The 27,159-nt window shown below is 42.1% G+C and overlaps 1 protein-coding gene across 1 annotated transcript in view; it reads left to right on the plus strand.

The window, feature by feature from the left end:
- VWF (von Willebrand factor) overlaps nt 1–27,159 on the plus strand; it is a 131,053-nt gene that overhangs the window by 23,466 nt on the left and 80,428 nt on the right. Inside the window, exons 10-18 of the mRNA XM_071733387.1 lie at nt 2,199–2,245; nt 6,604–6,740; nt 8,175–8,313; nt 8,957–9,057; nt 11,995–12,190; nt 12,959–13,174; nt 19,155–19,395; nt 20,209–20,303; nt 21,528–21,688. Of these exons, the coding sequence (XP_071589488.1) occupies nt 2,199–2,245; nt 6,604–6,740; nt 8,175–8,313; nt 8,957–9,057; nt 11,995–12,190; nt 12,959–13,174; nt 19,155–19,395; nt 20,209–20,303; nt 21,528–21,688 (1,333 nt within the window). The remainder of the gene's footprint in view (nt 1–2,198; nt 2,246–6,603; nt 6,741–8,174; nt 8,314–8,956; nt 9,058–11,994; nt 12,191–12,958; nt 13,175–19,154; nt 19,396–20,208; nt 20,304–21,527; nt 21,689–27,159) is intronic.

Raw genomic sequence — 27,159 nt, forward strand, 5'->3', positions numbered from 1 at the left:
CCTTCCAAGAAGTGAGCTGTTTGAAAAGACAAAGCCAACTCTGCTTTTAAGGGAAAATTTGATTTGATAGAACAATGTGAAGGTCATACTCCTTTGAGCAGAAGAGAACTACCTGTTTCCTGTGGATAAGACAGACCGGCAGGCTCCCGTATCTGGTTAATGTCAGCAGTGGTGTTTTGACTTCCTATATTTATTTAACCTCTCAACCTCATTTCTTTCCAAGAGGAGCTAGCTCAGGCATGTCCGTGGAACTTCTTGCAAAGCTAATGGGTCTTCACAGCTTCATGGCTCACAATTTTAATTTCACTCATGAATGCCAGCCTGAAGGGGAAGGCTTGCTGTCCAAAGAAAGGAAGGGGAATGCACTCCTGATCTGGTTATAGTGTGAACATATTTGTGGGAGGCAGGTCAGACAACTCTGTGCCCAGATGTTCCCAATTAGAGCACAGAAGGATGCAGTTAAGGCTACCATATGTAAGAGAAAGACCTGTGCATTATTCTTTCTAGCCAGAAGTTTTTCATTACCTGCACCATGTGTCACAGAGAATTAACTATGACATTAGCATTTTGTCTTTTTCCCTGGAGTGGTTTACACCTTTGAGCTCTCCCACACTGTTTGATAGTATTGCTCTTGGAAGATCAGTGCTGCCTGATAGACTATGTTGTTAGAAGATGCTTCCTGCAATTCAGATCTGATACTGCTGTGGAGAATGTTATTCCATTAGCTCGGCATTTGCCATCCTCAATAAAATGACTCCCTACAAATGGTTTTCAAGGGCTAGAATAATTAAAGGAATGAGAAGAATTTAGCACCTCTTGAAACTGGATTTTGGAGATCCTAGGATTGACTGACATGGTATCCCACACACCGAGGACAACAGCCATCTCAGTCACTATCAGTGCATGTTACTAGAGCCTGTGCCGGGTGACATGAAATCCACCATCCAAAAGCATTAAAGCAGAGGCAATCTACCTCCTTGCAACTTGCACAGAAAGGGAAATTAAGCAAGAGGAACTTAAGTCAGCTGTGTACCATCAGGCTGATGAAGGTCTGCTTCACCTGAAGTCTAGCTGGCTGGTGAAGGAAAGGGATTTTTGCTCTCCTTGTGATGAACTCATGATGCCATGAATACAGTACTGTAGTCAGTGCTGGGGCCCCACTGAAAGAGAGAGGATTATGGACTGGAGTGAGTCCTGGGAAGGACACTGGAGATGACCACAGCAGGGGTAGTTATGATGTGAGGAGAAGCAAAGGGAAATAATTTGTTTAAAGGCTAAGGGGAACACTTTCACTGACTGAAGTGGGGGTTTAAATAAGACAGGGCCAAATTTTTCTCAGTGACAAACAGTGAAAGAGCAAGAAGCAATGGGTACAAGCTACAACATAGGAAGTTCCATTGAAATATAACAAAAAACTTGTTTACTCTGAGGGTGACAAGGCACTGGAACAGGCTGCCCAGGGAGGTTATGGAGTCCCCTTCTCTGGTGATATTTAAAACCTTCCTGGATGCAGTCCTGCATAATGTGCTCTAGGTGATCCTGCTTCAGTGGTAGAGTTGGACTACATGATCTCTACAGGTCCCTTCCAACTATGACTGTTCTGTGATTCTGTGACACAAATTGCAGGAGGGGAAATTTCATTTAGACACAAAAAGTTCTCTCTGATATGGTGCAGCACTGGGACAGCTGCCCAGAGAGGATATGCAACCTCATCCTGGAGATTTCTAAACTCAGATGGACAAGATCATGAGCCACCTTATCTAGATTTGAAGTTCCTCTCTCTGAGTTGGGAATTGTAGTATCTGATTTTTCTGGAGATCCTTTCAAATATTTTTTTCCCTCTGATTCTGTCATATTGACAGACATATCTTGAGAACTGCAATTAAATGTCATTCCATGTCAGTGGAATGTAGTTGAATACCCTACTAAACACAGAGCCTTGACAGGGAAAAAAAAGTAGTTAAGAAGTAGTTAGTGAGTTTTGCAACTGTTCCAGCTCTTATTACCAGCAGTTGCTGTCAAATAATGGTAAGAAGGGATGGATATTTTAAGAAATGAGGTTATGGGAGACAGAAAGGATGTTGGGGACTGGTCTAATTTCCCTGAAACATGGTTCCATGTTTCAATTATTTGGGAATAAGTTGCAACAGAAGATTTGAATTCATGTACTCTTGCCTAACTTGTCATATGTTTCTTAGCATTTGTCGACGTGGCACCTGGATCTGCAGTAATGGGGAATGCCCAGGTATGTTGACTTCACACTTTTCAGCTTTTGACAAGTAAGGTTTTTCTATATTCCTCCCACTTACATTCCAGTTCTGTTTTTATCTACAGAAAAAAAATGAATCTGTTTTTTTCTTTACTCGATTGTTGAAGTGCAAGCCAGATAGCTTCATACTTCTAACTTTTTCTTGTGAGACAAGCTAAATGTTGCCCTGTGTGGTTTATATTTAGAAATTAAATACTTGGTGAGAATAGTTCTTATTTTTGTTACTTAGTTTAACAAGACATAAAGCCCTCTAGGTCCAGAGGACAGGGCTTTCAGGTAGAGAAACATCGCTGGGTTTCTTTGACAAGGTACCATTCCCTATTTGATTGTCTAAATTAGCACACTTTTGTTGATGGGCCAGTTTGAAGTACTTGAAAGTAGATTGGGTCACTCCTGATGCTATAGGCTTTGGGGCCTATAGGTGATGTTACAGGTGAAGGAGCTACAGCCCTGTGCAGAAGGTGGCCACCCTGACTTTTATGGGTCATGGTGGTGGCAGCCTGAAGAGGCAGCTCTGCAGGTGTTCTTGCTCCCCTTCCTCCTACCCTACCTACCTCCCAAACTCACCAGGAATGATGGCTGCTGTCCCATATTTTTTTTTTTTTTACTACACAAAGGAGGAGGACGTGACTTTTCATGCTGTACGTTGTCCAGCAAAGTGTCACCTTCTTTGTTTCCTCCTGCTAGTTCTGTGGCCCATCCCCTATCTCAGTTCTTGCACCACGTTCAGCTGTGGAAAGACCTGCTAGACCTGAAACATGATTTGGCTCTGCTTGCATGGTGTGTAGGAGTCTGCAGGGAGATGGCACAGCTCTTTATCTGCTTTTGGAAACCAAGAGTGGAAGGGATGAAAGGGGGCTGGGGTAGTAGCAGGAAAGAAAAGAGAGAAGGTTTTTTGGGTTTCTTTGTTGGTATGGGGGTTTTTTGTTTGTTTGTTTGTTTTTGGGTTTGGTTTTGGTTTTCACAATTGTGTGATCCACACAAATTAAAATTGCAACTGTCTTAACTATCAAAGTTCGTCTTTCTTTTAATAGGAAACTTGCTTGATCCATCATTTCTCCATTTCCTTCTGCTTTAAACTGGAAGTGAGCACTTGCCCCAGAATAACAGAAAAAAACAAGAAACAAAAATTAAAAAAAAAAAAAAAAAAGGACAAGGGAGGCAACGGGCATGCAAATATTCAAAATAGAAGTGACAGTTGTAGTGACCTATGGCAAGCAGGGTTGTGAGAAGCCCCATACTCCAGGTGTTCACTGAGATCTCTCTCCAAGTGCAGGGAATCTCTCCATCTAAAATGCAGAATCAGGGACACAGCCCCAGATTTTTAACTCATGAATCATAGAATCATGGAATCATAGAATCACGAGCTACAACATGTTTATAAATGAGAAATAGGTCTTTTTCTACATCCAGTTTTGACCTAGGTTATAACTCTTACTGTCCTTGCTTTCTGGGCTGCTATGAATACTGTGTGAGCCAAATTTGTATCCTCAAACACAGCCATGTTTTGTTCTTCATCATGATTACAGAATAAGAAGATAAGCATGGTATTGAGGCTTGCAAACAAATATCAATATTCAGCTTGTGCCAGAGGGGATCTGGTATTATTGTCTTTTTCTGAGGTGAGAGCTCTGCAGAATGAGCATGAGTCATAAAGAAAACCAATGTATTTTAATACCTTCAGCTAATATATGCAAGTCACTTTTAAACCAGGCTTGTACAAGACTGGAGGTCACCTAAGTGCAGCTGTTGTGCATATACCTGCTCACGCCTACCAACTGCATCGAGACAAAGCAGCAAAGCTTCCCAAGGTAGCAGTACTTGATAAAACAGTACCCAAGTTTACATTGTTAGCTGTCCTGTTTTGAAGCAGTATTAGGGCATATTCTTATTGTTGGTTGGCTATTTTTGCAGCAAATAATTCTAAAATCAGGTGTCACAGAAAGTTTATATATGTAGACTCACATATGCTTAAGGTGGTACCATTATTATTCTTTTTTTTTATCAATCTGTCAGGAAAAGTTTCTTTCCTATTGTGGGAATGAATTGCTCAGCTTGAAGTTTGGTGTCAAAGCTGGGTCCCCAGCTGGAGGTAGTGCTTCAGAAAGCAGTGCTGTGTCAGCCACCTAGCAATAGCTGGCTAGCACAAGCAAGAAGCTCTCAAGCTGATAATATAATTAAATTAACAATGAAGGCAGTGGGTTTCACAAAATCTCATGGGATGCATTACAGCAAATGGAATAGATAGAGGGACCCAGAAGAAGAGGTTTTGCTGCAGGAAAGAAATTTCCCTTCCAGGAGCAATGCCAAAGAGCTGGGACTTGTCAGGGGAAGCAGTCACCAGCAGTCCATGCTGTAAACCTGTCCTCTGGGTTCCCAGATGCAGAGAGCACCCTGGAAACCAAACTGCCTGAAATATAGTGGGTTATGCCTGGTTTCCTTTAAATCTGTCCTCCACATCTGCTAGCCAGTTAATTGACTCTGAAGTTGAGTGGAATAATGGTTATTTAACCTTTCTCCAAGATTAATTGAACAGAAAGAAGGATTTCCAAAATACCAAACCACCTTATTCTCCAGCAGATGACAAACATCCAGCAAGTGCTGAACTTCCTTTAGGGCTATCCAAGGCTGGGAATCCTCAGGATCTGTGATGCTTTTCTTTAGCACAGCCTGGTTTAAGACAGTGAACACTGATAATATGCTGAATAAGGAAATTTCCATGTGATGTTCATTAGACAGAGCTTTTGTGGAACTTGGAGGTAGTGAAGAGAGAACAACTCGTGAAGTTTACCTGAGGTATCTGCCAGCTTGTAATGCTTAAGCTTTCTCCATCCTTTGCTGGTGGATTGCCAGTGTAGGTACAGCACCTGAATTTTGTTCTGGACAAGGAGGCCTCTGCCCACATTGTTTTATGTGAGACCATGTCTAAGTGCAGTACTCTCCTCTCATGAAAGTATTTCCTTGCCAGCTCTGTGGAGTTGGAGCCTTCCTATGTTCTTGCAGAGGCACTAGCATAACAGGGTGCTAAATCCCAGTTGTGGCATCTGAATATTGCCTTCACAGCCACAATTTATCAAAACGTGTTAAGATGTTGGTGTGTTTAAATAGCCTCTTCTCATAGTAGGAGGGTGCATTTTTTTTGCATTTTTTTTTTTAAATAAGAACATTAGATGTAGCTCTTGTAACTATGAATTTATTTTTTAACTTTATACTAGTTAACTAAATACTGCCCTTGGAAAAACTCCAGCTGTTACTGTCTTCCAACTCTTAATTCTGATAAAGTACTCTTTTGCTTTAACATTAGAATAACTTACTGGTATTCAGTGCAGCCCAGCAAAGGCATAAACACTTTTTTGGGGGCTATGTTCAAGGAGGCCTTTGTGAAGAAGGCTTTCAGACACTGTTGCCTTCATAAAACCATACTGCAACGCTCTAAAAACACCAGCAGAGAGACAATGAGAGAGCTCACGATCTGCCAAGACTCGGCTGTGAAACACAGACTGGGGATGAGGGACCTCTGCAGAAGACCAGCCACAAACATTCAACAAGTCCTGTTGCAAATTTTGATTTTCAGTGGTGTAAAAATGTCGGTGTTCTGCAGCCAGCTCCATGGGTGCAGGTGTGCCTCACTGGACTAAGCAAAAGTGGATTTAAAGTGTGCTAAGTCAAGATGTTGCAAGTTCCTGCAGAGGGGCAAGAGGCAACCTTGCCCAGTATATGGAGCATGTGAATCATGCCGGGCAATTCCGAGCATCTGTCCCAGCTCTGCCAGTCACAGACATTAGTACTTCCACACCCCGTGCCTCAGTTTCTCCATTGTATAAAGACAGAAACTTAGTTCTGACATAAAGGAGAGTGTGGGTTGCTGTTTACCACTTGTTGGTGCCACCAGCAGCTATCACTTAGGTACTAGGTATGACCAAGCCTGTGGAGAGCTTGAGTCACTGTACGGAGTTTCCAGGCCTACTGAGGTATATACTGCTGAGGAATAAAATCTGCTTCAGTGCAGAGAGCTGAGCCATTTGCTGATGGCCTTGTGCCCCTCAGTTTGAAACATTATATATGCTTTTCTGTAGGCATGAATTCCAGCTCTGGAGTGTGATTTATACCATATTCCCCAGGTTTTGCTGGCGCCACTGTTGCTACTGGTGATGACTCACAGTGATAAACACTGAGATAAGCATCTTCCAGGTGCTTTCTGGTCTGCAGGAGACCCAGGCCTTGTGCACCCTGCTCCACTGGGCTGCTCTTCCCCCTTTGTGGCTTTGGGGGGAGATGGGCAGGATTTTGCTTCCAGCTGGCACTGAGGTGATTAAATGATCTTCACTTTTCAGGAGAGTGCTCTGTCACAGGCCAGTCCCATTTCAAAAGCTTCGACAACAAGTATTTCACCTTCAGCGGGATTTGTCAGTACTTATTTGCCAAGGACTGCGTGGAAAATTCCTTTTCAGTGATCATTGACACCGTGCAGGTATGAGCAGCCATGGCTGGGGTGTGTGCTCCTCCACGCATGCTCGAGAGAGAGCGGGAGGGGCTGTGGGAGTATGATACGAATTACAGATGCATAAGCAAACAAAAGTAATTTTCCTGTGAAATAATTAGTTTAAATAACAGATGCAGTCTTTCTCCTTGGTTAATAAGTGTTTTGCTTCTCCTCGCTGCCATTCCCAGGAGCCTACCTGGAGACAGATTCATAATGAGATTTGGAGAATGAGCCCTCACTGCCTCTTATGCCAGCTGAACAAACACATGCAGACCAGGGTGTGCCCCTTGCAAAACACCCTAAGGGCTGCCAGTGCCTCATTTGTGGCCAGGGAGAAGACGTGTCCTCAGACACCCAGCAGGGTGCCTTGGCAGACTGGTACTTTGGTTTGCTTGCCATGGAGTCCTATTTCTCACTAGCTGGTCAGCAGCTCTTCACTTTCCTTGCTGTACCTCCTCGTGGATGTGAGAGGCAGCTGGAGGTCAGAGATGGCTGGAGAGAGGCAGGAAAGGGAGCCAGCCTGGAGGGGGTGTCACAGGGAGGTTAACTTGGTCGTGAAATTAACTGACCAGTTGTATATGGGAATAGGTGTACTAAGCAGGAAACTAATGAGGATACTGAGTCAAGCAGGGGGGGAAGAAAGGGGATGGAGACAGAGGATATGAAGGCAAGGAGAGGTATGATGGAGTCAGGATACTGACAGGAATGAAGGGGAGAGTATCATCTCGCCTTGCAACAGGAGAGAAAGAGGTGCAGGACACGAGCAACAGAGAAACCACAGGCCCTGTAGAAACAGGGTGTGACGGTCACACGCACCATCGACGTCTGTACCTTGCATTAGAAAGCTCTGATAATGCAGCTCTAAGGTCATCTGTGTTTGGGAACTTGCAGAACAGGTTTCCACTGAAACTTCCCTTTCGAAACCAGGGAAGAGACTTGGGGGGGAGGGGGGGGGTGTTTGCAATCCCTGTTCCTCATCTGCATAACCCCCGGCTGGGGCAAATAAATAGCACAAGAGTCTGGGGCACTGCGAGCTGCCCAGCTGTATCCCAGGTTCGGGAGCTGTGCAGGGCAGCCAGCATGCCCTCCCTGCCCCTGTTGCAGCTGGAAGGGAGGAAACTGGATTTTGGTCACTGGTCACCTAGCACAGACCTCTCCCAGGGGTCTGGAGTAATGCCTGTGGGCTGTTTTCCAGGCTCGGAGAGGAGGAGCTGCGGGTAGCTCCCTGGTGCGTGATTAATGGGATAATGGAAGACAGGCTGCCAGCCTGGTGTTTGTGGGATGCAGAAACTAGATCCCTAAAACCATCGGGACACTTAACACCTCCTGAATTAGATGCCGCAATGCCTTTTGAGGGCCTGGGGCTAAGTTACCAATAAAGTGAAAGCTTGAGGTTCCAGGCAATATTTTGTTTCCCTGTAGTGCGCAGACGATCCTGATGCCGTGTGCACACGCTCAGCTTCCGTCCGAATCCGGGATATGGACAACAGCCTCATTAAAATGAAACATGGAGGAGGAGTTTCACTGAATGGGCAAGACATACAGATCCCTTTGCTGCAAGGTGTGTTTGCATGGTCTTAACTCTGGCCAGCCACGGAAGGAGTCCTACTTACTTGTGCTTTTAGGCATGGCTTAGCCCAGTTCAATAAAAAAGTGTTTACAGTTCCAAATTCTCACTTGCAGCCTTTTCCGGAGGTTCTATCATTCCAGCTTCTTCCCACACAGCTGGATCAGCTTCTCTGAAATCAGGAAAATGAAGCTGGTCTGGATTTGAGAGATTTGATCTTGAAAACCACTGTTGGCCTATGTTTTTTTAAAAAAAAAAAAAATATATATATATTTTATATATAGTCTTGATGATGATGATGATGATTATTATTATTATTAATTTCCAGAAGCTTGCAATCCCTCCAGTTATTTTGCAAAATGTTCCAGTTAATGCCTGGGGTTTTGTAGAATGTACAAATATCCTCTTCTGGGGCTCCCAAGAATCTTTAAAGCAGAGCCTGTGGACAAGTTCACGCGACTATGAACTGCTCAGCAGGCACAAAACTTGGGAAGTGTGAAATGGGCATTGCTGACACCTCTTGCTTTAACTTGTGTGCCCTCTGCTCCCTGGCACCCACTCTGTGTGCCACAGGGATCCCAGGCAATGGAACACCTTATCCTGGCTTGACTGACTGACCCGTTGTTGTTGTCTTCAGGTGCCCTCCGTATCCAGCGCGTGGTCAGGACTTCGGTTCGCCTTACCTATGGGGAAGATTTGCAGATTGACTGGGATGGTCATGGTGGACTCCTGGTGAAGGTACTTTTTCCTTCTGTCTTTTTTGTTTCTGCTTTTTTGCCCCCTCTCTAGTCCCACCCAAACATGTACAAAGATTTTTTTGTCTGAAGTGAGAAATTGCTTTGTGGTGCATGTTAGAAATTCCGTTCCCTTTTGCTACCCCCGGAGCAATATACAGGTCCTTTTGTATTCTAGAAACAACACTTTCATCCTACAGCAACTTGGTAGCCTCCCCCCCCCCCCCCTCTTTTTTTGTGCAATGAGAACCATTATTAACCATGAATAGTTTTGTTTTTTGTTCAGCAGATACCCTCCAAACTGGATTTTGCTTTCATTTACTTTGACTGTCCTGTCTATAGCAATGGACTCCTATGACTTAAAATAAAGGAAGAGTATGCCTCCAGGGACACAGTTACTCATAATTTTCAGGAAAGATCAATTAAGTCATACAAGATATGTTGCATGCTCCTTCTACCATGAGGAATGTTTAAAATCACCTTTGATTAACAATTAGGGTTTGTCTGTGCTGCAGACTGCAATGGAGTGTAGAAACACCCAAACCAGGTTTAAAAGAAATGAGCTGGAAGGAGAGCAGTCTAGCTGCAACAGCAGGGAGCTTTACATAAACCATTATTTTTTGTAAGCTGCAGATTCAGCTGCAGCACAGAAAAGCCTGCGAGGGAAGTGGAGAAGATTATTTGTTGAGGAATAGTCTACTGATAGCTGATAAACCATCACAAGCTCTCCAGCTAAGCCATCTATCACGTACTTTGCTGGTAGGAGAGGCTGTTCTCATTTGATCACTACGTCTCAGGGACTGCAAGTCTTGTCCTTGAGGGTGTATTCACTCCCTCAGGGACACGAGTCATCCTGTAGCATTGCTTTCAATGACCTGCAAGGTTATGCTCCATGTGTGATGCTGGGTGGCTGTGGACCTGCCCACTCCTGCCATCTTTGCGTGGATGAGCACTTGACCACAGCCCTGCTGCCTTTGGGCCCCACTTGTAATGGAGGCTCTGCAGGTGGGCTCCCTGTGGAGTGAGTTTGCTCACCAAGAAGAGTTTTCCCAAGAGAGACAGTGTTCCTGGGGTTCTTGTTTCTACAAACCCTGGCATTGCCCTTGCACTCTCCTTCCCCTTTCCAAAATCTGGCTTGAATGTCATGCCTGGCACAACGTCAAGGTTCATGGAAGCTGGTTCAGAAGTGAGTTTAAGAGTTGAAAAGAAATAGGAGAAGGATCAAGAGTAACTTTATAGAGCATCCGTGGGTTTGTTGTTGTTCTGATCTAGCCTCTATCTATGTGCTCCAAGTGTCCTAAAAGTTTTTTCTAGACTAGGAATAATTCAGTTCAGTCCCTTGGCACATCTCAGAAGTCTGGGCTTTCCTCAGTATTCAGAGTATTTTTCTGCCTGGTCAGAGACCCATATAGCCTGGCAAATTCTTTCTTACTGTTAAAACAAATCTAATTTTCTGCTCCAGATCCTCTACCCATAAAAAGCGGTGGAAATTTCTCCAATCATCCACGTTTACTCAGTTCTGCTCTGAGCTCCTTCTCTTGTTGGGTATCTGAAGCATCTCTTTAATTGCTTTTGGAGAGTTAATGTATGATGGGTTTGCAGACTGATTTGTTGCCAAATATTTCTGACAATTGGGGGAAGTGATACATTTCCATTACCTTGGCCAGGCTCTGGTAAAAATTCTTCCTATGTTCCCCAAGAAGTCACCCCTTTCTGTGACCACTCGATATTTGGGATTTGAGCTTCCACTTGAAAATGCGTCACAATTTATGTTTGTATGAGTCATTCTCCATCTGCAGATTATATGAAGAAGTAGCTTCCCTGGCTGCCAGAGTAATAAGGATAATTCATGGTTGTTTCTTTCAGTGATCCATATTTACTCTCTGACCTCTCTGTTCAAAGGGAGGGGAATATTAGGTTACATTTTGAAGAATGTTATTATTTTTAATTAAACAGAAAGGCACTTTTCTTCAAAACAAATGTCCTTTTCCAGCTTTTTTTGATCCTGTTTCATTGATAACTCCCACCAACCTTGTTAAGGCAGTACTTCAGTAAATATATACAGAGAGCAGATGTAGCATTAAAGCACTGAATCAGCTCCTGAGGACAGTTGGTAGCACTTGAGATGTACCAGATCTTTACTTCTCATAGAAAACGACAGTTCTTACTAGAATAAAAGATAGGGGTACCTTTGTGTTGCAGATGTTGCTTAGGAGATTTCTCCCTGTTTGCCTCTAAGTTTAGAGTCCCATTTCAGATGTTCCTTGATTTGCAGGAAGAATAATGGAGGGTGAAAAGTACATCTTTAATGTGGGTTGTTTGCAATGCTTGTTTTAGTATATTATAATTTCCCCTAGGCAGAAGAAAGCTCTAATGTGAGGCAATGAAGCTTTAGGGGTAGTAGTTTTTCCTTATCTTATTAATGATCCTTAAGGTTGAGGGAAACAACTCCTCCAACAAAACAAAGTCTCTGTTTTGTGACAAAGCTGTCTGCTTAAATTTCTATTTTCAAATTTTCTTTTAAAATGTGAAATGGTTTCAGGTGCCATATCTTTTCCCAAATTACCAATGGAAATATAATCATCTCGCTACACTAAAAATTGCAACCCCTGTTGTTGCCCAGTTAATTTATATAAATGAAGGAGAAAGCAGGAAAAGATGAAACTGGACTGCTGGTCAAGCTATTTTTCTTCAAGTCATCCCCAGTTACCATCTGAAATTATCAATGTACCATGTAAAAATTGGGCTGCTGATAGTAAAAAGAGCATTTTTGCTAGAAGTTTAAAAATGTAATACAATGAAATTGTGTCCGTGGTGTATTAATGTGTATTGAAGAACTTCCTTGATTGTTAAATTGTAAATGGTTCATTCTTTAGAAAAATCTTGCCATAAAGTGGGGACCTATTCTGAAGGATGACCTGGCTAATGTTGTGCTCCTTAGCTGTCTCCAGTCTATTCTGAAAGGATTTGCGGGCTGTGTGGAAATTACAATGGCAACCAAGGGGACGATTTCCTTGCACCTTCTGGCATGGTGGAAGCTCTTCTGGAAGATTTTGGAAACTCCTGGAAGCTCAATGCAGACTGCCAAGACTTATTAAAACAAGACAGTGACCCTTGCAACCTCAATCCTCGTTTAGGTACTGATCTCCATCCAAAGTTAACATGTGCAGCAAACTGTGCTCTTCCATTTTACGTAACAAAAAAAAATAAAAATAAAGAAAATAAAAATAAAGGGAAGGAGAAGAAGCTAGTGTTGCTTAAATTACCAGTGGGATGGCTATAATCTCTTCTAAAAAAACACAAAGAAACCCCAAGAAGGGAGAGACACTGATTGATGCAGGCTTCCTAAGGAAAAAGTAATGTTTTGTGAAAATTGAAAAAAAATCATCAGTAATGTGGGGTCATACTGCATACAAAACACATGTCTCCTTTGCACGTTTCTCCTTATACCTTATACACTTTTGCTGATATCTTGACTCCCTTCTTTTACTGTATTTCACCAAACAGCCTTCCTTTTTCCTTCCATATTTTTGGTTGTCCTGGTTGGACAGAGCAGGCAGTGGTGATTCATGAGTGTGGTGCAGCCTACAAAGTTTAATTTTGCAAATATAAATGCAGCAGAAAGCAGAGACCCTGCAAAAGGAAGACCAGCACGTGAAAGTTGTGCTAACAGATTGTAAACCCATTTTTTTCTCCTTGATTTGTTTTACTAGTGAAACGTTATTCTTGTCATGAAGCTCATAACCTCTGATATTGTTTTATTCCTACTTCATCCTATTTTGTTCTTCTCTGTGTTTTGGGCTTTTTTTAACAAAAGAAAAAAGAGAATGCTTACTATAGCTCATTTAGCTTTTCTTGTAAGGAATTGATTGATTCAGCGCAAGCATCTAACTTTCTCTTTTTAGCCAAATACTCTGAGGACTCCTGCTCAGTTTTGATGTCTTCTGCATTTGAACCCTGCCACCATGAAGTCAGCCCCTCTCCCTATGTGAAGAATTGTCGCTTTGATGTTTGCTCCTGCTCCAATGGCAAGGATTGCCTGTGCTCTGCTATCGCTAATTACGCAGCAGCCTGTGCCAGGAAGAACATCCTGGTCCAGTGGAGAGCACCTGACTTCTGCCGTAAGTGAAATCCTCCTAAAGCCCACTTCTTTTCTTGTGTCAAAGGAATTTCTTGGCAAGATGAGAGAAATGTAACACGAGACGACTTCTGCAAGGTGCCAAATATTTCTTGCGGAAATTATGAGAGAGTGTATCTTTCCTCCACTCTAGCTAGGGTACAAAAACTGTTCACAGAGACTGTTTAGCACTGGGGGAGAGAAATATTCATCTGACATGCCTCAGCAGACCTTGTGATTGGGTTTGTACTTTCAGCTGCATTTAAATTTCAGCTATTCACCTGGAAACTTTCTGAATATCCCAGGGTGGGAGTCTCCAAGCGGTTTCAAGTAATTTATGAATTAATTTTTTGGTACCTCATTTCAGGACCCAAGCTCCTCCCAGCTCCTGACTTTGCCAGGGACTCCTGACTTTAACTGAAGTCAAGGTTATGTAGGAATCACAAAGGCAGGTATTCAGTTAAAGTGGTATTGTAGGACAGAATCATACAAGTATAGGCAAACATATCAGGACCTCTGGCAGTCTTCTGGTACAACATCTTCTCATAGTAGGGCTAATTACAGCAGATTTCTGCAATCTTGTCTGGACAAATTCTGAATGTCTCCCAAAACCTCTCTGGCATCTCTCTCTCTTAGCAGTTTGATCATCATCCTCTCAGTTCAGAGGTCTGAACAGATCTCATTTTGTGTAGAACATTAAGCTAGTGGATGAACATAACTTTGGTAAGCACATATGAGCTCCTTTCCTTCTGCTTGTAAATTCTAGTATGATGTAGCAGCTGGTTCAAGTTGAGATCCTGAACCTTGACCGACAGGCCATGGGTGAGACATAGCTGAGCGAGGCACACAAGAACTTTGTGGAAATTTGTGTAGACATTTAACTCCTATGAGAGTAATTACTGATGCTTTTTCTTCTGAGTTGAGTTTTGAATTTCCCTGAGAGAAATTTGCTTGCAGCATGCCACCTGTAATAACTGTCAACCCTTGTGCAAAAGCTTGCAATATAAAAGATGAGAATGTTGCAAGAGGATAGAACAAAAATCCAGACTGCAGGTTTGGTTTACAGAGGTGGGATAACAGAAAAAAGAGGATGCTTCAGCCTAGTGCAAGCTTAATAGACAAACGACTAAGAAGCTGGAGCAAAAGATGCCAGTATCTTTTATTTCACTTGTTTCTCTGATAGGTCTGTGTGGTAGAAAAAAAAATCCATTGCAGTGGAGTTGTGATGGAAAATAGATACAATTTTCCCATAAATATTTGTGAAAATGGCTGTTTTTCCATTTTCCTGATGAACTTTGCAATTAAGGGAAGAAGATAATTGAAAAATTTGGGGAAAACCTTGTAAGCCTGGCAGCCCTTCAGGTCAGTTCTGCTATTTCTTCCCAAACAGGGGGTGGGAAAAACATTTATAAACTGAGTGTGTAGAAAGTGGGAGAGAGAGAAAGAGAAGTCACTGGCCTTCCACCTGGTAGGATATGTACCTGTAAGGTCAGTGACTACAGATTCTGCAGTGTAAAGAGTATTTACTGCAAATGAGAACAAAACCAGTTTATGTTAAACTGTGGCATGGTTTCATAATATTTTACCTAATTTATGTAAATGTTCAGATAGTGGAACAATAATGTAATAAAAATCCTTTTAAAAATGTGCAGGTCTGGAGGCTGAAAGAAAGAGCAGTGATAATGCACCATCGTTCTTTCTGTAATTGAACAAGTCAATTTTCACAATTAATCTTTAATAGTGCAGAGCTGCTTCCTCCTCTCTGAGCATTACAGTGCCCTTGATGCTCTCATAAAGCGATGATTTCCCTGACTGCAGATCCATCAGCCCCCATTAAATAATCCCCACGCCCCAGACATCTCCTGTCACATAAGGGAGAACAATCCCCCTTTTAATGGGCTGAAGATGTGAATGTGCAGGTTGTGTAATTTGTGCTGATGGCCCAGTGGACTGAACAAATGCTTGGTCAATGGAGATTTTCTTCCTTGGGAAATGACTTGACAGGACCAGTTTTCTTGGTATGAAGTGGGTAAGTGGCAGGGAGGGAAGCTGTCAGCATAGCACAGCAGTTCTGCTGCCTGCCAAGCTAACAAGCACATTCATCTCCCATCTCTTTGACACTGTTTCAGCTGCAGTTTGACTGTTTTAAGAGCTGACTCCTACCCCTGCAGCCCACTGTCAATATGCAGCAGAGCCAGTTTCTCTGTGCTGCGTGGAAGGAGCAGATAGGCCATGCTGTGACGTGCTGTCTCATGAACAAGAAAGGGTAAAAAACTGTCTGGATGGCTGGGCCTAAAGAGTGGTTGGGAGTGACTGGAATTAAATCCAATTGGAGCGGATCACAAGGGATGTTCCCCAGCGTTCAGTATTTGGGACAGTTTTATTTAATATCTTTATCAATTATCTGGATGAGGGGATCAAGTGCACCCTCCTTAAGTTTGCAGATGACACCAGGTTGGGTGGGAGTCTTGATCTGCTTGGGGGAATAGAGGGATCCATACAGGCTGGATCGATGGGTCAAGACCTATTGTATGAGATTTAACAAGGCCAAGCGTTGGGTCCTGACAGTTGGGTCACAACTCCATGCAATATTATAGCCCTGGGGAAGAGTGCCTGGAAAGCTGCCTAGTGGAAAAGGACCTGGTGGTATTGGACAGCAGCCTTTTGAATATGAGCCAGCAGTGTGCCCAGGTGGCCAAGAAGGCCAACAGCATCCTGGCCTGTATCAGATAATAGTGTGGTCAGCAGGAGTAGGGAAGTGATGGTGCCCCTGTGCTCAGCACTGGTGAGGCTGCACCTTGAGTACTGTGTTCAGTTCTGGGCCCCTCACTACAAGAAGGACACTGAAGTGCTGGAACATGTCCAGAGAAGGGCAACAAAGCTGGTGAGGGGTCTAGAGAACAAGTCTTACAAGGAGTGTCTGAAGCAACTGGGTTGTTCAGTCTTGACAAAAGGAGGCTAAAGGGACACCTTATTGCACACTACCACTACCTGAAAGGATGTTGTTGTGGGGTTTGGTGGGAGTTGACCTGTTCTCCCAGGTAACAAGTTGATGGTATGAGAAGGGACATCCTCAGGCTGTACCAGGGGAAGTTTAGATTGGATATTAGGAGAAATTTTTTCACCAAAAGGTTTGTCAAGCACTGGAGCAGGCTGGCCAGAGAAGTTGCTGAGTCGCCATCTCTGAAGGTGTTTAAAAGATGTGTAGATGTGGTGCTTAGGGACATGGTTTAGTGATGGACTTGGCAGTATTAGTTTTCAAGTTTGTCTCAATGACCTTAAAGGAATTTTCCAGCTTAAGCAGTTCTATGGTACTGTCTCATCTATGTACATATGTGTGTATGTATTGTGGCAAAGGGGAATCAGTCTCTAGGACCCTGGATCTTTCTGGAGATTTCAGGACCTGTTCATAAGCCCACTCTTTTCCTTAATGTCATGGTGCTGGAGTAATTTATTGTCTTTGCCTGGCCTCAGTGAGAGAATTTTTTTTTGATAAATCCATGACTGGGGAGCATGGAATTAATGGCAGGCTCTGAGCATCGTTTGAGGATCACTACATTCCATGGTGATCAGCATGCCAACTGGAGAAGCTGTGTTAAACGTGGTACTAATAGGGTGTGTCTTCACCCAGAGCCTCTGACCTGCTGTGACTGCATTTGAATCTTGAGCTACCAGAGAAACTGGCCAGGATTTATGCTTCTTTCAGCTCTCTTTCAACATGCCCACAGGAAGCTGGATGAGCTCTCTGGTGGATAGACATTTTTCCAATACTTTCCCAATATTTACCATTTTATCCATGGAACAGGCTGTACTTCAGATCACAGCATGGAACTGTTTTGGTTTTATAACAGGCATCCATAGAGACTGGATGCACCTCGCCTTTTCCTCTCATTTTCCTGGCAATAATGGGATAGGTTTTTTTTTTTAGTGACAGTTTATTACACAGTGTGCAGACAACAGTCCCCTCCCAGGTCAGTTATCCTGCCTCTTAACTGTTAAAAACAGATGTTGGTGAGAACAGATTGGACAGTGTATTGGGGCTTGGAGAGTGAACGTGCCATTGGTAGCACAACTGGAAAAATGGGGGTTGTTTCTAAAATCTTAGGGAGTACATGCACAGATGAGTTACAAAGATTAATCTAAAAAAGAGGATTCACTGCAAACTTATCCCTGTGGGCAGGGCAAGTTACCATTGCCTAGAAAGTAGGTCAGGATGCTGGATTCAGTTACCTTACCCTTTTTGAATTGTGAATCTCTAGTGAACTGGTGTACCTGCCTGAAATCTGCCAAACCAGTTCTTCATTTCTAAAGGTTCCTGTATAGGAAATCAGAGTTTTGACTGAGGCTTCATGGTCTTCCTGCTTGCACATGCGTTCAGTCTTGAAAGTTACATTTAAAATGGTCCTCAGCCCTGGGTTGTGCCTGTTCAGTACTTGATTTACTGCAAAGGTCGCATTTATGTAAATCAGAAGTTCTGTGAATAGCTGCCAGACTCCTGTAACTGTGAGTGAGTCTATAATCTATTTAGTTTTGAGTTAGGAAGGATTTACTCTGCCTACAATGTGTTGATGAGCACACATAAATTTCTTGGGCTGTGTTGTCAAAGGTACATTAAATACTTCGGGCACAAGTCTCAAACTTGAGAAACCTTTATTTAAAGAAGCTTCAAGTCAGCTTAGGTGCCTCTGGGCTGCATCCTGAGGTCAGGTGCTTGCAGTGCCACATATGGGACTTCAGATGCCATAAAAGAAGTGGAGGAAATGTTGGTGCAACCATAACTCTTCAGAATGTACAAGTAGTTCTTTGTTTCTGAAGATTTTTGTAAAAGTAAGTATTAGACATTGGTCAGTGTACAGGCTTTGCTCTAGGCCAGGCTGCAGGGCTATGGAGCCACGGGTTTTCTGGCTTTATTTAATACCATTGGTGCTGCAGTTCCCAGGGGTGTGCACTCACGGAAGAGGGGGTAGGGATTATCCTATCTTTCTGCAGGGATGACAGGAGGAAGAGCTTTCTCTGTAACCCCGTGGTCTTGGTTTTAGCACAGTACAATGTGCCAGCTTTTATTTGCAGCTGTTTCCCTCACTCTGCTGAACATCCTACCCCATCACTACAGCTCTGTCCGTTTGCTTTGGAAGGTTACTACCAATTACAAGTTTTGTAAACCCTGGTTTACAGAGTCCTGTTGAAAGCCCTTAATAATACTAACTTGTTCTCTCATCTTCCAAAATGTCTTGTCATAGCTGCCACCTAGTGCTGATGCTGATGTATGCAGAGGGGATTGTCTCAAAATCCGAACTGTAGAACCAAGTGGAAGCTTTATAAAGAAGCCAAAAGTACTCCTAAGACCATAGTTATGTCTCCATAAAAATTAATTAATTATTAAAAAATCGTTAGTACTCAAGGTCTGTCTCCATGATCACTAAATGACTTTATTATTTGCACCTGTTTCCACCAAAACCACCAAAAAGAGCTTCTGAGATTTGAAGCTATAAATGGTTTTAAACCTGCTTATCAAGGCAGAATTCTACATTTCTCTGTATTTTGAACAAATTTTCCCTAGCCATGTAGAAAAGGAAAAGAAGTGTGAATGTGTACATGGCACTTGCCATGGTCCTAACTTGTAGACACAGAGGTTAGACAGAAGCCATGTTTTGGTTCTGGATAAAATTTTGTGGATGGATTTCCATTGCAGAGATTGTAATCTAATCCTGTACTTTACTGGAAACTGCATGTAGTAAGGTTTTGCCAGTGTGTATATTTGTATGTATATGTGTGTATATATATATATATATATATATATATAGGCAGTGCACTGGGCTTCACTGATTCTGTAGTGTTAAAGAGATAGAGTGTAACACATGCCTCCATCAGTGAGTAAATTGAGTCAATAGATGCTAATCCCTAGATTCCCAATCTGGTTTGGGCAGACTTTAGTTGGCTTTTGATCAAATGCCATTCTCCCTGATGTTCCCATCGTTCAACAGCCATGACCTGTCCTGAAGGCCAAGTGTACCGACAGTGTGGGATGCCCTGCAACCAGACCTGCAGATCTCTGTCCTACCCAGATGAGGACTGTGATGAACTCTGTGTAGAAGGATGCTACTGTCCCCCCGGGCACTACCTCGATGAGCATGAGCAGTGTGTGCCAAAGTCCCACTGCTCTTGTTATTATGATGGGGAGATCTTCCAGCCAGAGGACATCTTTTCAGATCATCACAGTATGTGGTAAGTGCAGTGTTTGTAACTCATCCTTATGTGCTGGAGCTCAGAAATTTTTGGATAGCCTGTGTGGTTTAAAGGTTCATTTTGTCAGTTCTTTCGCTGAAACTAGTTTGAAAGAGGGCAAGATTTTGCCTCCAACAAACTGAATGGTGTGTTTTGCTGCTCCATCTCTAACCATATAATTCCAGATACCACCTTGGACAGAAACAAGACTAAGCTCTGTTCTGCAAACAGTTTCTGCCAGTTTAAAATGGAGTTTACTGAAAATAGCTACTTCTTAGGCTTTTAAAATGTCACTTTCATGTACTGTGATAAACTTCTGAAATCCTAAAACCTCTATTAAAGATACAAATATTAAAGTGTTCCTAATTGTTACACTGAGTAGTGGTACACTGAGAATAGGAATGTAACTGCTGGGCAGCTCCTGACAAGCCCAGTTTTGGGGTAAGTGTCTTCTCCTTTTCCCTTCTACCACAGAAATCATAAGTTGCAGGCACTAAATGATCCCCTACCTCTCTCCACAGCAGACTTGTCTGCTATCTTATCCAGGTTTATGCCTGCACAGAGGCATTGGATGCAGCAATACAGGGCTAGCATACAGCTGGGTTACCATGCCAGTATGTCACAGCAACTATCATAAGGAAGGTTTGCCTTTAAGGTTGATAAGCACAGTGGATGGAGAGCAACAGATCACCCTGAGTGAGAGTTGTAATTTTAGTGTGCTGAAAAGTTGCCTGTGGGCCTGTCTGAAAGCAACAGCATGAGTGAAAGCTGAATGTCACTTTGTTAATTATAAACTCTGTTTGTTTTTCTTAGCTACTGTGAAAATGGTTTCATGCACTGCACTACAAATGGAGTTCCTGGTGCCTTCCTGCCAGATGTTTTTGCTGATGAGAGGCCATCTGCCAGAAGTTAGTATACTTTAAAGCATTAATATTTTTTCTACATTTTATTTTCTTTTTTTTTTTCCACTCTTCAGTCTTATTAAAATCTAGGATAGGGAACAAGTGCTAGAATTTGCAGAGGCCGGTGATGTTGTGACTCTTTTTCTAACCTTTTCGTCATTACAGCTTAGAAACAAAATGTTCCTGTGGGATTGTCTCATTGTGTCCCACCTCCCAAAAATACAGTGAGACACCACAGTCTGTCTTTAGGTGAAGAGGTTAAGGGGTCCCTTGGCCTCCCCTGAGGCCCCAGTTGCTCTTTGGGGATCACACAACAGTAGTAACCAGCCAGCTTTATACCTGCTGCTTCTGACTAGCAAGTTTAAAACTCTCCTTTCTGGTGCAGACAAAACTTTTTGTGGCTTGGAGGTCAAAGGTGCTGCCAAGCACTTGAGTGTGCCCTTCAGCCACCAGGAATCTTGCCAGTAAAACTTTCCAGAGGCTGGCAATTGCCTTGCAAAGCTGGGCACTGCACTGAAAATCAGGGCATCAGCAGTCTAGGTTTTTGAGGAGCTTTAGAGATTGAAATGGGAAGAAGAGGGTCTTTGCTGATCACCAGTAACAGTGTCACTGGATGGGCCCTGCTGCCCTTCAGGTGGAGCCTTCTAGGTGTGTATCTCACCAAACTTTTGCTGCAATGTTATTAAAACATATTTTTCCTGATACTAGTGTGTTAAGACTTGCAGAACCTCAGAGGGGCATATTTCTAGCATGGCTTCAAATAATACCCTAGGGTTCCTTAGGAAATTCTGACCTATGAGAAGCTGAGCCCTTAAAAAGGTTTGAAAACTGAGTTTAAGCTAACAGCATTTTTATAAACAGTTACCCATGTGTTGAAAGTGAGTCAAAACACTATGTGGTGCTTTTACTTCTCAGAACTTTTTTTCTGTGCTAACACTGGTAGCATAGACTGCCTATAGATTGAAATGTTTTATGCAAAACTGTGCTTGTAGCCCTAGAGCAACCTGGAACTGAATCCTTGTGCAGCTCCTTTTCCTAGCTGAGGTCACTTCATGAGAGGTGGGGACTCTTACCTTTAAAATGTCATGCATGGTGCTGTAGTGACATCTATCCATTCTGTGTTCTGAATTATTTTTCTAACAAAAATATTGATCCATCCTTTAGGAAAATACTGTGCTAACAATACTTGACTTCTAATTACTATTTCTGTAATTATTTATTTTTTTAAAGTAAAAAGGAGCTTAGCATGCAGATACCCCATGGAAAGATTTATCTGTCCTGCAAACAACCCACGAGCTGAAGGGTTGGAGTGTGCCAAGACTTGCCAGAACTATGACTTGGAGTGCATCAGCCCTGGATGTGTATCTGGATGCCTCTGTCCAAAAGGGATGGTAAGCAGGCTCCTCTTTGTTTTCTTGCCTCATTTTTTTTCCTATCAGTGTTCTTCTTGCAGCTTGAAAATATGAGGTTGTGAAATACTGACTCTGCCAAACTGTGGCTGGTTTAAAGTATGTTTATTAGTATGTCTGCATAGAAGGTAAAGTTTATTTTATAACAGCAATTGATAATCAAGAAAGCCAAAACCCACTTTTGTAAGATGAATTTCTGTCTTCCTTCAAGTCTCTTCCCAAACTCCTTCTCAGTCTTGCTGAATTTCCTGAGTCAGAGAGACAAGTACACAGACAGCCATACCCCAAATACCCACCCCACATCCACCCAGATCCTCCAGCTGATACTGGTGGCCTCCTTGTAAAATCTCCATCTCTGCTGCTTCTTTTTGTTGTCTATGAGAAGTACCTGATAGATGCTTGAGAAAGAGAGCCACTGAACAAGATGGTTTGTCAGGTTTTTCCCAGTGCTTCTTCTTCTTCTTCTTTTCTCTTCTCTTCTCTTCTCTTCTCTTCTCTTCTCTTCTCTTCTCTTCTCTTCTCTTCTCTTCTCTTCTCTTCTCTTCTCTTCTCTTCTCTTCTCTTCTCTTCTCTTCTCTTCTCTCTTCTCTTCTTTTTTCTCTTCTCTTCTTTTTTCTCTTCTCTTCTTTTTTCTCTTCTCTTCTTTTTTCTCTTCTCTTCTTTTTTCTCTTCTCTTCTTTTTTCTCTTCTTTCTTTTTTTTTTTTCTTTAAATAGTAGAATGAGTTTGTTGTCCACTAGATGACAGTGTGGTTCAGTCTTCCAGCAAGCTATAATTGCTTGTCCTTGTTGGCTTCCCATCCGGCAGGGAGTGAGAATGACAAGTTACACATTTCTCAAAGCTACAATGGGAGAAGCCACTGTACAGAAGATTTTGTAGTAACCATGCCCGGGCAAAGGCAGCATTAAGCTCAGTGCTTTCACCATGTGGGTGCCCTTTGCCGTGCACTAGACTCCTGCATGTGGCTCCACAGGACCTGTCAGCTTGTTGTCAAAAAGCAGCTTCCTCCTCATCACCACTAGGTACCTAATCAGGATGCTTTGGGGGAGGCCTTTTCCTTATTTCTGAGTGCTGCAATGGGCCTTAGTGCTCCCAGTATCTGATGGCAAAGACGGTAGGATTTGGGATGGTGACAAGGTTCTCTTTTCATCCTGCCTCTCTCTGCCTTACAGACCCTGGGCACACTGAGGGAAAGTGCTGCAAAGTTACATGTTCTGCTTTCCAGACTTGTACCAGCAGAGCTGAGCAATAAAGGGACTGGAAAAAAGTAATTTTTTTACTGGTTAGTCACCTTTGTTGGTGTTCTGTAATCCTGCTTAATATACAAGCAGTCATGGAGGTGCTGCTGTTTGTGGGGATGTCTGTGGGAAGTAACAAATTACTGAACATTTATGGGAACAAAAAATTTGAACATCACTCTGGAAGATTCTGTGCCTGTTTACTCATTTTTTTTCTTTTACAGAGGTGCAATAGCATATAAAAATTATGAATGATCATGGATAACTTATTAAAAAAATTAATCTTTTTGCTTCTCTAAAATGGTTCATACTATCAGGAAACACAATCAAAGATACATAATTCATTTAAAAACTTTAGTACAATTTGCAAGTGTAGGTAGCAGTTAATATGTAATTAAGTGCAACACTAATCCTACATATATAAAGACATATTTATACATGAGCTATATGATTTATAAATCTTAAACAAAGCAATCCATAATCTAAAGTCTTTATTCACAAATTGCTGACCGATTTTGAATTACATACCTGAAAAGTAATTTAAAAAAATAATAATCAGGGGTTGTTCATGAATATGATGCTGCAGTTGTCTATATTTGAATTAAAAGACTTGCTGTGGTGAGAAACTGCTAATCAATCAATTATTTCCCTAGTCAGAAAATGCAGACAAAACATAATTTATTTCAATGAAAAATAAGTTTTCCAGTTCACCTTGACTTAATATTTTACATTCTTTTGATTTCTTGAAAATAAGAATGTTAAATATGTTGAGAAAAGTAATTTTTTTGTTTGTTTGTTTGTCTTTTATCATCTACAGGATGATTCTCCATACTTGTCACCCCTATGCAGAACAGATAAAATAAATCATAACATGTGCAGAAGTGTGGGAAAAATTATTCTTTCTCAGATTAGTTTACTGCAATCCAGTTTTTTTTCCCAATTGGAAAATAGTAATAAACATACCAATGGAGTGTTAACCACCTTTCTGGGGAAAATGAGGAGCATGACAATCAGACAGAACAAAATACAGGCACTTCAAAAGTAGAAAATGTATTTTTTTCAATTTCCATCAACTGAATCAAAATTAAGGTTTAAAATTGAAATGAAACAATTTTTAGTATTCTGCCTGCTGAATTAAAACTATTATACATCAGTAGAAAAAAACCACAAACAAACAAAAGCCACACACAACTTTTTAATAGTAGAAGTTTGGAAGGGTTTTTCTCTTCCAAACTATTTCCAGCAGAAATTTACAGAAGAGTTCTATTTTGGGTTTCTTACTAGCTCTGTTTTATGTTCTTTAGTGTAGGCTTGTTCTGTGTAATAACATGAATCTTCATGAGGAGATAGATCCCAGTTTTCTGGTATATGCATTCACCCAGTGGTTATGCTTTATAAAACAAACCTAAGAAGCAACCAGGTAGCAAAAGAAAGAAAAGGCAAGTGTGAAAACACTGCATTTTGACTGGTCTATCCTAACATGTTTTTGGCTTGTGTTTGTCTGCACAGTAATGGTGATAGGCTGTTTTAGTTAAAACAAATCTGCTATTGGGTTTGAATCTCATTCCCTTCTTTTGCTCAATCCTTTAGTCTTTTATACTTATGGCTGACTTCTGCTGAAGCCCTCAGGTGTATCAGGAGGAATAGTGTGAAAATCTGATCTTCCCTTACATCAAGATGTTCATTAAAATTGTGTTGACCCGGAGAGATTAAAATTCACCCTCATCAAGGCAGAGTTGAGAGGAGAAGAATCTTAAAGTTCTGAAATTGCGATACTGTCTTTTCCTTTTTGCAAGATTTGTCATAGAAGCATAGAGTTGGCTGGGTTGGAAGGGACCACTCAAAGATCATCAACTCCAACCCTTGATCCACTACTGCTGCAGTTACCAGACCATGGCACTGAGTGCCACATCCAGTCTCTTTTTAAATATCTCCAGGGATGGAGAATCCACCACTTCCCAGGGCAGCCCATTCCAATGCTTGATCACCCTCTCTGTAAAGAAATTATTTCTAAATGTCCAACCTAAACCTCCCTCGGCACAACTTGAGGACCGTGCCCTCTTGTCTTGCTGAGAGTTGCCTGGGAAAAGAGCCCAACCCCCCCCTGGCTCCAACCTTCTTTCAGGGAGTTGTAGAGAGTGATGAGGTCTCCCCTGAGCCTCCTCTTCTCCAGGTTGAACAGCCCCAGCTCCCTCAGCCTCTCCTCATAGGATGTGTGCTGGAGTCCCCTTCACCAGCCAGGTTGCCCTCCTTTGGACCTGCTCCAGGACCTCGATATCCTTCCTGAACTGAGGGGCCCAGAACTGGACACAAGACTCGAGGTGTGACCTCACCAACGCTGAGTACTAGGGGCAAAGGCTTAACAATTAATAAGACAGAGCAAGGAAACAATGGAGATTTTTGTCAGATTCCCAGATGTAGTGTGTGTCTTCAGCTAGTCAACCACTTATAATCCCATGGATGTGCTCTCAGGGGCATCATCTTATGGGTGTGAGATGGTGTGAAGAGCAGCTGTTCTCACTACAATCACTCACTACAATCTCACTACAATCCTGTGTCTCCCCAGCCCTCATGTCTCCCACCACCTCGTGCTCTCAGGACTGGTAGATGCCCTTTATTAAATGCTGTGGTATTGATGGAATTGTGTGAATAATGTCACTGGCCCAGCAGTGCCTCGTGGTATGGTACTCAACACACTTGTAACACAGCATGGCATCAGGCTGCCAGATCCACCAGCATTGGATGTGAATCAAGATTACCAGTAGATTGTGTGTCAATATAACAAAAAAATCATAATCGAGTTTGAGTTTTGCAGCAAAAAGTGACATGGTTCAAAGACTACTTTGAGTATTTATATCCAGATTTCTTAAATCCCACCCACCTACTCTGCAGTATTCAGACAAGGCAGTCTTCTTTCTTAGTCACTGGATGAGCAGCTGCTGCACTGCAGCTTCATATCATGCCTATATGTTTGTGATGGAAGTATTTATATCAGTTTATTAAGTTTTTAGGGTTGAGGATAGTCTGTGACTAGTTTCATGTCTATGTGTGAAGGAGCTGGTAGAAGATGTCCTAATGCTCCTCTTACTAAACACACGTCTAACACCGGGTTTTGTATCCAGAGACTGGCTCTCTGTGTTTGCAGAATTTTTGACCTGTGTTGCTGAACACTAGAAAAAAAGAGAAATGTAGCCATAACCATGAAGTTTTTTTTTTTTTTCTTTTTCTTTTTTTTTTTTTTCTCCTTTTTCTTTTTTTTCCTGAATGCCACCAGGAAGGAAGGAAAGAATTAAACAGCCTTGGAAACGTATGGTCCTTTCTGTCCTGTTTTATTCTCTATCCCTTTGTCGAGATGAAGTCTGAGGCAGAGCCCCAGCTCTATCATCTAGAAAAGCATTTCTGTGTTTTCATCTTGCTCTATTGGTGTGAGTTTATTTAGCATGATACAGCCCTTCATATGCCACAGAGAATGTGGAGCTACATGTGACTGAAGGGTCTCTGGGCTGTGAAATCCTCTTTATTAGTAGTTCTCTGTGCAGTTCTGCCTTTTCATATTGGGAGGTAGAGCAATTCTACTTTATTAACCTGGCATTCAGACTACATTGATGTCATTTGCCTGTATTCAAAGGTTAAAAAAAAAAAAAACCCCAAATAATTTTAATGATTTTACTGGAAGAGTTCTAAGTGGGAAGGTGATATTTGTAACTTTTGAATAAAAGAGCGGGGAAGTGCTCTCCATTTCAGCATTCCATACAGCATAACCAGGTCCAACCCTACTCTGGCTTTGCAGACCCACATCCAAGTGAAAAACAGCATAACCAGCCTTGGTTTTGTTTGATATTTTAAAACTGGCTGTCTCTAAAAGGGAAGCAGTAATCACAGAAAAAAAAAAAAAAAAAAAAAAAAAAGAACAACAGAGGAAAGGAATAGAAAAAACTGAGTAGTGTAATGGGCAATACTTCTTTTTGGGTTTGCTTTTGTTTTTAAGTGAAACAAATGGTGAAACAAATCTGTCACGGTTTTACAATCGTTATGCAAAAGAGAAACTAAGCTCAGTATGGTAAAAGTGAAAAAGAAAAGACTGTAGAGAGAGAAGATAGAGTCCTATTTTCCCAGCCCACAGTGACTGTGAGAGTGGAACAGTGTCTTAAAGCGGATTGATATTTATCCTGCCTCTTGGGGAATACGCTGGCATTTGGAAGAAAATGAGTGACCA

The sequence above is a fragment of the Heliangelus exortis genome, chromosome 1 (genome assembly GCF_036169615.1).
Source record: "Heliangelus exortis chromosome 1, bHelExo1.hap1, whole genome shotgun sequence".
Taxonomy (NCBI): domain Eukaryota; kingdom Metazoa; phylum Chordata; class Aves; order Apodiformes; family Trochilidae; genus Heliangelus; species Heliangelus exortis.